The following is an 11,407-nucleotide window of genomic DNA, read 5'->3' as shown; positions in this document are numbered from 1 at the left end:
CCTCTCTTAGCCGTTTCGGTGAAACTTTCTCTGTTGCGCTAGACATGTCGAAAGCCTTCGATAGAGTCTGGCACCAGTCTTTGGTTTCTAAACTGCCCTCTTTCGGATTCTATCCCTCTCTCGGTTCCTTTATCTCCAGTTTCCTTTCCGGCCGTTCTATCTCTGCGGTGGTAGACGGTCACTGCTCTTCCCCTAAACCTATCAACAGTGGCGTTCCACAGGGCTCTGTCCTATCACCCACTCTCTTCCTGTTATTCATCAATGATCTTTCCATAACAAACTGTCCTGTCCACTCATACGCCGACAACTCCACTCTGCATTATTTAACTTCTTTCAATAGAAGACCATCACAACAGGAAGTACACGACTCCAGACTGGAGGCTGCAGAACGCTTAACCTCAGACCTTGCTATCATTTCCGATTGGGGCAGAAGGAACCTTGTGTCCTTCAATGCCTCAAAAACTCAATTTCTCCACCTATCAACTCGACACAATCTTCCAAACACCTATCCCCTATTCTTCGACAACACTCAGCTATCACCATCTTCAACACTAAACATCCTCGGTCTATCCTTTACTCAAAATCTCAACTGGAAACTTCACATCTCCTCTCTCGCTAAATCAGCTTCCTCAAGGTTGGGCGTTCTGTATCGTCTCCGCCAGTTCTTCTCTCCCGCGCAGTTGCTATCCATATACAGGGGCCTTGTCCGTCCCCGTATGGAGTATGCATCTCACATGTGGGGGGGCTCCACTCACACAGCTCTTCTGGACAGAGTGGAGTCTAAGGCTCTTCGTCTCATCAGCTCTCCTCCTCCTACTGATAGTCTTCTACCTCTTAAATTCCATCGCGATGTTGCCTCTCTTTCTATCTGCTATTGATATTTCCACACTGACTGCTCTTCTGAACTTGCTAACTGCATGCCTCCCCCCCTCCTGCGGCCCCACTGCACACGACTTTCTACTCATGCTCATCCCTATACTGTCCAAACCCCTTATGCAAGAGTTAACCAGCATCTTCACTTTTTCATCCCTCACGCTGGTAAACTCTGGAACAATCTTCCTTCATCTGTATTTCCTCCTGCCTACGACTTGAACTCTTTCAAGAGAAGGGTATCAGGACACCTCTCCTCCTGAAATTGACCTCTCTTTCGGCCACCTCTTTTGATTCTTTTTTAGGAGCAGTGAGTAGCGGGCTTGTTTTTCATTATTGTTTCCTTTTTTTTGTGCCCTTGAGCTGCCTCCTTTGTTGTAAAAAAAAAAAAAAAAATCCTAGCAAGCTTGGCAGTGCGACTCTCCTCAATATTTTCTAGTGTATCCACTGAGGCAAAATCACTTTTAGTTCTTGGGCGCTTTCCAATGCACTCCTTGGCAGCTTGAAGAGTCTCACATTTGAAGGTATCCCACAGTTCTACAGGGTTCTCAAGGGCACTGAGGCCATTGAACAGTTTTGAGACTGTCAGTGCATACTCCTGAGCGCATGCCAGGTCCTTCAGCTTCTCTAGATGGAACACAGTATTGTTGCATCTCGAGAGTCTTCTTGACCTGACATGAAGCTTGAGTGTTACAACAACAAGCCTATGGTCAGTTACCAAGACCTCAACGCTCCGAAAAAACCTGCAGTTCTAAAGGATCCTCCAACAAGTCCTTATGAGGATGTGCAAAGTTGGGGAAGTAGGGGTAAAAATGTACGCTGAGTGCTGAATTCAATCTTATTTGCTGATGACACAGCAAAAAAAAGTGTTTTTGATAGTGTATGTAAAAGGAGAAAGCTGAAAGTAAATGTCAACAAAAGTAAAGTGATGGTTTGTGAGCGGAGTAGAAGTGAGGTTGTGGATTCTTTATGCCCATATAGAATGGGAATTGAATGTGAAAAAGAATGCAAAATAATTTTGAATGGTGAAGAAATGAAGGAGACTAATGAGTTTAAGTACCTTGGATCAGTTATGTGTAAGCATGGTGGTACGGAGGGAGAGACAAGAGAAAGGGCATTGCAAGGAAGAAAGGTGGTAGGGTCTTTGGGACATATCATGAATGGCAGAAGTGTGAGCATGGAGGTAAAGAGGGATTTGAGAAATACAATAATAGTACCAACCCTCACATATGCAAGCAAAACATTGGCCTGGAATGAAAGTCAGAGGTCTAGAGTACAGGCAGTGGAAATGAGTTATTTGAGGAGTGCTTGTGGTGTGAGTAGAATGGATGGAATGAGTAATGAAAGTGTGTATGAGTGTTTTGGAATGTGTCACAGGGGTGAAGGGAAGAAGTGTGGAGTGGTGGAAGAAGTGAAGCGACAGACTTTAAAGTGGTTTGGCCACATGGAGTGAATGGAGGAGAGTAAGATGACCAGGAGGGTGTATGTGAGTGAGATAGAGGGAGGGAATGTTAGAGGACAACCTCCAGTGAAATGGAGAGATAGGGTGCATGAGTATGTCAGGGAGAGGGTTGAAAGATCCTTGAGAAACTTTGAGCAGGCAAGGAGGGAGTGTCTGGATAGAGAAAGTTGGAAACTCTTCTCCCGTGGCCATTCCCTGGTGGGAGCTCCTAGGAGCAGGCATCAGTGAGATGATGATGATGATGATGGTCAATCTCCTTAGCTACCCCTCCAGCATTGCTATACCAAGTCCAGTGGTGCAGTCTCTGGTACCAAGAACCCGCAATTCTCATCCTCCTGAATTTTGCAAAATTCAGGAGGAGAGAGCTGTTGATGTTCCTGGTACTTGAGCCATGGGGACCATCACATAGCTCATAGCCAAATCTATCAGTGCCAGAAGTAGCATTGAAGTGCCCAAGAAAATGAGTGTGTCCTGTGGGGGAACACTGGCCTAATACAGAGTTGAGTTTGGTGTAATACATATCTTTTCCATTTCACACATTTTGGTAGGAGTGAACTCTGCAACAAGTGACATGAAGCCCAGTGTGTGCTTCAGCCTCACTCACATTATATGCTCATCAACCGGAGTAACCTCAACCACAAATGGCAGCAGTTGGCTGGGGATGGCCAAAGTTGCCCCCTTAAGACAGAAACCATTGCTCATGCTGGACCAGTTGGAGGTGTACGCCCCCTCACTGATCTCGCCACTGCCAGGCCTCCTCGTCTCAGAGAGTCCCACCATGTCCACCCTCAGCCTTCTGAGCTCATTTGATAGGTAGGGCAGTTGGCGATCATCCAAGAGGCTTAGGAAGTTTCAGGAGCCCACATGCAGAGCCCTCTGAATTAAGGTTAACCCCGGGCCTGGTTCTGCGAGTGGGCGCAACCTCTGCACCACCCTGGCTACCCCCAAAACAAAAAAAGGTGCTAGGGGCCCTTCCTCTTTCGAAGTGCAGGGGTCCTGTAGACTTTGCCCTGCACCTATTACTTATGGCAGGCTCCACGATGCAGCTGCATTGGGGAAACCTGCTGCGCGGTCGGGCCACCCTTCAAAACCGGATCGGGGTTGAGGCTTGCATCACGACCCCAACGTCTTCTTCTTATCTTGTTTTTGGCTGAGGAATATTTCTATATGGGGAGGGGGTGCAAACCCTTCCCCCAACCAGCCCAGATCAGGGGCTGGACTGACTGCTCATGAAAGGGCAGGGACACAGGACCCCTGGGAGGATTAATCCTGCAGTTACCCAAAGAAAGAACCATGAACAGGAGAGAGAGGAAAAGAAAGAAAGACAGCTCGGGGAGGTTGAGGACACTGCATTCCTCATTCAAATAGACTTTCCCCTACCCTAATAATGCAAACAGGAATTGCAAGGAAGCAACACTTTGAATAATCACATGAATGTAATTTTCTGGAGATTTCTTGAGGCAAATAAAACCAATGCGAAAAAAATGCAATCTGACACGACCCATATCTCTACCCAAAGTTGACACTGTATGGGTTAACCCCTTTTTTAGCAGATGTTTGTTTTGTGACAAGTGCGTGTCACAGCTTGACATGCCCATGTTACAGTTAGAAGCAAGGACTCGGTTTTGGGTTACTTGCCCACTGGGCTCAAGCTGTGACACACACGTGTCACAAAACACACATCCTGTATAGAAGGGGTTAAGGGAGGTGGCATGAGTCTCCACTTTTCTTTGTTGCTGTGAACTCTGTTTTACAATTTTCAATTTTGTCTGGTACATTATTATCAGTTCTTGCCACCCTTTCACTGTCCTGTCCACATTGCTGTTATGTGCTGTTTGCTATTAAATGTTAAAGAGTTGTTTTGCCTATTGGCTAATGAGCATAAAAAGATATAAAACTTTTATCAAAACCCGGCATGGATTCAAGTACAAATGATTATACCTGAGTACAAGTACAAGTACATCACAATACATATTACAAATCCAAGCAGGAACAGCACTCAGCATTCCAGTTGAGCTAGAGTACGTATCTTGAATCGAAGTACAGATACCAGTTAGTTATTTTAAAAATTAGATATTCCTATACTGCTATAATCCATATCTTTCATTCAGTTACTGCATACATATGATTTATCCTGCTGAGATGGCCTGTATGAGAACTACGATTTATTAGGCCACAACTGTGTAGTACCATTGCCCTTCCTCACCACTGCCTCCACTGGTCACCTATCAACACACATTCACTGTGCTAGTACTCAAAAATTTACAAGTGCATATCCCTGAGTCCAAGTAGCAGTACAGGCTTGTACACTGAATTGTGTATTTAAGCACACAACTACTAGTATTTGGATCCAGCCTTGTTCTCTGCAAGTGCCACCATCTGATTACTTTTTTTCAGCTGGATAAAGTTGATTTATTGTGGCCTGATAATTTGATATTTTTATATGAGGTATTTGTATTGCACACAATGTAATCTGTGACTGAAGAATCAGAAACTTGTGACAATAATGCTGCAGTGAGAGGAGTCTCACCAGGAGATGATACTCAGTCTTTTTAAGGGACTATTTGATTTTAATTTAAAGTAAAAATAATGGAAATAAAAATGTAAATCAATAATATTTTTCTAATTCATATCACAATAACCAATGGTCCAGTATATACTTTGACACTGAGAGAAATTTAAATCTGCAGGGTTATTGACACATTTTTTCTATCTTCATACCTAGCTATGATCCAGCCATTACTCAGATATAGTGAGTTAATGCTTTTTTTCCAGTGATCATTTCCCTTAGCATGAAATTAATTAATACTTAAGTCATAAATTGATGGAAACTGATATCAATGTTACTTTTCTTTCCTTTTTAAATAAGTCTAATTGGTATGTGGGATGAGCAGGCATGGGCGGGATTCATGGGTATAGAACTTATGGGATGTAGCAAGCCACGTGGACCTCAGGGTGGGGATTACAAAAGCCACCCTTCACATACAGCGGTGGTGCCAAAGGGGGCTTAAGGGGAGGCAACAGTCAGGGGCGGATCCAGAAAATCAATTTGGGGGGGGCCGATGGTAAAATTTCATAAGTTAGAGACAGCCTCAAAACAGTGAAGACAAATGAATAATGATGGCGGTTCTTTGCTTAAAATCCGCAGCTTCCAAGCAATCAACATATACATATGTGACAAATGAAAGAAACAATTCAAATTGTACATCTGACCAGTAAAAAGGCAGATCTGAACAGGCAGAAATCATCACCATACGAGCATTCGAAGAAAAGTAAACGTTTATTTCGATGTGTAAGCAGCAAGGGTGATCATAATACAGGTCATATATAAATTACAAACCTAACCTTTACAAAAAATTTAATATGTAAAATTAGACACAGCTGAAGATAAAAAGGAATTCTTATAGGGCTTCTTTTACATGGGATTGAGGTAACACATTTGCAAAGACTGGCTGATCTAAAGAAATATATTTACAACAGTAGTTACTTAGGAGATGACATTCATTCTTTTCAGATGTTCATGAATTTGGGTATGTATTTGTCTTTGTGCCTTAAGTAGAAGATCCCCAAGTTTCATTGATATATGACCAGTATGTAACTAGAAAAATATATATAAAACATACCAAAAATGCCAATAAATGACATTAACATTCTTCATAAAATCCCAACTATTTTTTAATCTACTGTTTTGAAAATGTCTGGCAACAAAAAATACAAACAGTTCTTCATTGCAGATTTTAGTCATCATATTTCATATATATGCCTTTTTATTTTTTATTTTTTTTATGGAATCTACTGTGTTCTGGTTTTATCTTTTTCAAAATGTCTCATGATAAAAAGTTTTCCCTTGTATTCTTCTTTCCAATGATACCTGTATATCTAGCTACTTAAAAAAAAAAAAATGCACTCCAAATGTCAATAACTTTAGTTTTTGAGATATGAACAGTTCTATGTTTAAAAGTGTCTGTCATGATGTTTTTAGGCTTAGTGCAGCTTACTATTACACATTTTGGGGTAAGAATGACAAATGAAGGCAACCCAGTGTATATTATATAATATAATATTCAGGCCTATTTGGCACCTGTGCCAGGGTTTATCATTGTGGCTGTGAGTGCTCCTAAAAATCTTTAGAGGCATGGTGATGTCAAGCACATTTTGGAAAATTATTTAGGGTGGTTGTATCATGGCGCCAGAGCTCTCAAACAGGAATGGGAGCTACCTTGTGAGAAAACAGCGCTGGCACTCTTCCGTGTTGCTTAGACTTCCAATGTCTCACCACCACCCCACACTGACACTTCACCTCACAGGGGGAGCCCTAGCCTGTCACAGCTCTTCAGCACCCACCACCCCACACTGACACCACCTCACAGGGGGAGCCCTAGCCTGTCACAGCTCTTCAGCACCCACCACCCCACACTGACACCACCTCACAGGGGGAGCCCTAGCCTGTCACAGCTCTTCAGCACCCACCACCCCACACTGACACCACCTCACAGGAGGAGCCCTAGCCTGTCACAGCTCTTCAGCACCCACCACCCCACACTGACACCACCTCACAGGGGGAGCCCTAGCCTGTCACAGCTCTTCAGCACCCACCACCCCGAACTGACACCACCTCACAGGAAGAGCCCTAGCCTGTCACAGCTCTTCAGCACCCACCACCCCACACTGACACCACCTCACAGGGGGAGCCCTAGCCTGTCACAGCTCTTCAGCACCCACCACCCCACACTGACACCACCTCACAGGGGGAGCCCTAGCCTGTCACAGCTCTTCAGCACCCACCACCCCACACTGACACCACCTCACAGGGGGAGCCCTAGCCTGTCACAGCTCTTCAGCACCCACCACCCCACACTGACACCTCACCTCACAGGAGGAGCCCTAGACTGTCACAGCCCTTCAGCACCCACCACCTCACACTGACACCACCTCACAGGGGGAGCCCTAGCCTGTCACAGCCCTTCAGCACCCACCACCCCACACTGACACCTCACCTCACAGGAGGAGCCCTAGCCTGTCACAGCTCTTCAGCACCCACCACCCCACACTGACACCTCACCTCACAGGAGGAGCCCTAGACTGTCACAGCCCTTCAGCACCCACCACCCCACACTGACACCTCACCTCACAGGAGGAGCCCTTGACTGTCACAGCCCTTCAGCACCCCCACAGAGTGGAGTACATCTAAGGCTCTTTGTCTCATCAATTCCCCTCCTCTTACTGATAGTCTTCTATTTCTTAAATCCGCCACCATGTTGCTTCTCTTTCTATCTTCTATCGATATTTTCATGCTGACTGCTCTGCTGAACTTGCTAATTGCATGCCTCCCCCCCTCCCGCAGCCTCACCACACACGACTTTCTCCTCAAGCTCATCCCTGTACTGTCCAAATCCCTTACGCATTCTTTGCGCCTATATAGGTGCTTGTAGGAAAAAAATGTGTGACAGGCATCATGATGTGAAGGTTTGGGGAAGGTAATATGCATGAATTCACTGGAAATCAAGAATTGGGATGGTAATGTACAGCAAGTACAGAGAACTGTTGAAACAGTATGGAAAGGGGGAAGGCATAGGCTAGGAGAGTGCCGCGTGACTGAAAGGGTATGTGGACGAAGATACCAGCTGTGAATAGTGGTATTAGAGGTAAGTGTGATATGTGATCTATGGACTAAGCAGAAAGAAGACAAAATGTTAGACTCGAAAACATGGAAACATGGAAATGCAGGCAACAGAAAGCCTATTGGCTCATTACGAGGTTGCCCGCTTTGGTGAATTAATCTGCTTGACAGCCACTTGGGGCCTGGGGAGTAGATAAAAGCACCTCAGTATTCAGTTTACTCCTGACGCAACGAAACGATGGTCGATTCAATATTTGAAGGAGTTGATGGTATTTGCATTTACTACTTCTGAAGGGAGATTGTTCCAGTGGCAGATGACTAGGTTTGAAAAGACACTCCTTCCAATGTCTGTGTTACATCGACTCGACTGAATGGGTAAACCATTATTTCTAGTTCTTGAGTTGGTTTGCAGTTCAAAGAATTCGGAGTAATCGACGTCATTGAACTTTTTCAGGTACTTAAAGACTTGAATCATATCTCCTCGTAGGCGCCTTTTCTCCAGTGTAAAGAGATTGAGTTGAGCCCTTAAGGTTGGAATGATTTTCGTGACACGTCGTTGAATCCTTTCCAGTAAATCAATGTCCTTACTGTGATTAGGAGACCAGAACTGTACTGCATACTTGAGAACAACTGGGCGAAAAAAAAATCGCAAGAGGTAGAGTGCAGGCTAATTGGAGACGTCGTCGGAAACAGGAAGCACTACTAAGTTTGGACAGGGGCGGAGTCCTTCGCATGAAAACGGAGTTTCTTGCGATACTCTTCTGTGGGTGGAGGATCAGCTGCTCCGGCTGAAGGCTGGTCAGGCGGAAGAGCCAGGAACTCCTCACCGGCGTCAAAAGAACGAGAGACTTGCTTCACATGGTCGAGGTAGACGACTTTGACCTCGTACGATGTTAACCCTTTCATTGCTAAACGCTTGCAGCGGGCGTTAGGCGTATTTGCCGGTGGCGCTAAACGCCCGCTGCGACCTCCACCCGCACTCAAATCTCCCGCGTATGAGTGTTCCAACACTAATTCTCACAACACAGGAGTGCCAATTGAGTGGATTCTTCACTAAATTTGGTGGAAAATCATATCAGCCCAGCGCGGCAAATCTACGGACGAGTAACTGGTGGATGTTCTTGCCCAATATAGCGGCATTTTTGCATAGCTTCACCTATCACCGACTGATTCTTTGACCAAATAGTTGTAAATATTGCAGTTGGCAATGCTCCCTTGCCAGAATCTGAAGAAAAAATTGTCCGCAGTTCCTTCAATATGGCTGATCATCACGCACGCACCGACGTAAGTGTTAACACTCAACACTCCCTGAACGTGCATGTACGTTCGCAAGAGAGACGTACATAACCGACTCCTATAGATCTGGACCTCCTCTTTCCAATGGTGTTTTTGGTTTTTAGCTGTGATGAATAGTTTTTGAGATACAGAGGTTAAAAGAGACCCCCAATTGGGCTGCCCGACTGCGCCTGAGGGGATAGTCGCATCCACACTGCGCGCAATGAAAGGGTTAAGTGCCACACTTTAATTTTGTTTCCCCTTTCATGTTGGAGAACCTGGTAAGGGCCTTCAAATCGTGGAGCGAGTTTGCTGTTAATCTCGTGAATTTGAATAAATACAACATCCCCGGGGGTAATTAGTTTGTCTTTAACGGTCCGCCATTGCTAAGTGATCATTTTATCATGTGACTGTGATATAATGTCGCACACGTTTATAAACGTTTCGAAAGTCCGCAACTCTGTCTTACATAATCATCAAAATTGCAAATGGGATCTGCTTTTTGTAGCAACAGCGAGTACGGAATTCTTTTTGTCCTGTCCAAAGATAACGAAATGGAGCGTGTCACCGATTGAGGAGTGTAAGGAAGAATCTAGTGATGCCACTACCTAGGCCCTAGGGCATCCACTCATGCCAGGAGAAGGAAACATGGCCATTGGCCAACCAGGGAACGCGGGTGTTGGATGATCTTTCTGTTTTGTCTCTCCACCATGCCGTTTGAAGCGGGGTGATACGTTACAATATTGCATTTACGGCTCTCGAGCTGACGGCAAATATCCTGCAAAATTGATTGTTGAATTCCGTGACGTTGTGAAATAGTAACACTGTTGGTGCATTGTATTTGCAGAAAATCTAATTAATTAACGCTGTCTTGGCTGATTTATTTTTGAGCGGCACCAGTACCGAAAACCTACTAAAGTGATCAATGGCTACAGGTAGGTCTTCTTGAAAGTATCTATGGTATGGCACCCACAACATGGCTGCCAAGCCTGTTCCATTCATCCACCACTCTATTATGAGGGTTCGCACATCCGCCCACTTCTCCCCCACTGCTCCGCCTCCACCTCATTTGACACTAGTAATCTCCAATTTGTTTGTTTCAATTCTTACAGAAACATCACTGTACCACAATTTCCCCTGTCCCTCTCTCTTATTTCCTTACTACAATCCCTTTCTTCTTCGTCTCTCTCTCTCTCTCTCTCTCTCTCTCTCTCTCGGAAAATAAGTGAGGGTGTGTGTGTGTGTGTGTGTGTGTGTGTATTAAAAGATAAAGAAAGAAGTAAAGAGAGAGAGAGAGAGAGAGAGAGAGAGAGAGAGAGAGAGAGAGAGAGAGAGAGAGAGAGAGAGAGAGAGAGAGAGAGAGAGAGAGAGAGATTAGAAAATAGATAGAAAAAAGATAAAATCATCGAAAAAGGTGAAAAGGGCAAATGATTGAATAAGAATATACCTCTAAGTTAATGTGCAAAAAAGTAAAGAATTAATGATAGTAAAAAAAAAGATATATGAACAGTAATTAAGTTGTAAACAGACAGTGTGTGTGTGTGTGTGTGCTTTTCTCCTCCTCCTCGTCTTAATTCTTCCTCCTTCTTCTCCTCCTCTTCCTCCTCCTCGTCCCCCTCCTCCTCCACCTCCTCCTCCTCCTCCTCCTCCTCCTCCTCCTCCTCCTCCTTCTCCTCCCTAGCGTACAGGCGTAGTCGGAAGACAATCCTCCCAGCCGTCTCCTGTGAAGACGGATCACACTTCAACGGATCAAGGGTCAACAACAAGGTTAACATAAAACTGGTGGGTGACAGCATTGTTAGAGAACAACTGACTGAGTTCTGTGGACGGAGTACCAAGAACAGGAGACGCTACTGTATTCCTGGTGCAAAACTACAAGATATAAAAGAAGCGGCAGACTTAGTCTCAGACCGCAAGGAACAAAACACACTCTTTGTTTTGCACGCTGGCACGAACAACGTTCAAACAATGCGCACGGAGGAAATTTTAGCCGACTACCGACGAGTAATCCGCCGCTACAAGGAGAAGTCACGCCACATCATTGTCTCCGGGATTCTTCCGAGAATCAACGCCTTCACAGGCTTCCACAGAAAGGCGTCAAACATCAACAACAGACTGAAGCACCTCTGTCAGGACGAGGAAGTTTCGTTTGCAAATGTGTGGGATCATTTCTTTGACAA

General features: G+C 44.9%; 1 protein-coding gene across 1 annotated transcript; it reads left to right on the top strand.

Moving 5' to 3' along the window:
- Positions 1 to 3,032: 3,032 nt before the first annotated feature.
- LOC127008792 (uncharacterized) lies at positions 3,033 to 7,258 on the top strand. The gene is made up of 2 exons (XM_050881192.1): positions 3,033 to 3,145; positions 6,640 to 7,258. Exons 1-2 carry the CDS (start codon positions 3,033 to 3,035, stop codon positions 7,256 to 7,258), a joined length of 732 nt encoding a protein of 243 aa, XP_050737149.1.
- The last annotated feature ends 4,149 nt before the right edge of the window (positions 7,259 to 11,407 follow it).

Source organism: Eriocheir sinensis, chromosome 38, assembly GCF_024679095.1.
Source record: "Eriocheir sinensis breed Jianghai 21 chromosome 38, ASM2467909v1, whole genome shotgun sequence".
Taxonomy (NCBI): domain Eukaryota; kingdom Metazoa; phylum Arthropoda; class Malacostraca; order Decapoda; family Varunidae; genus Eriocheir; species Eriocheir sinensis.
The sequence above is the reverse complement of the archived record's forward strand: the minus strand, read 5'-3'. Positions and strand labels throughout refer to the sequence as shown.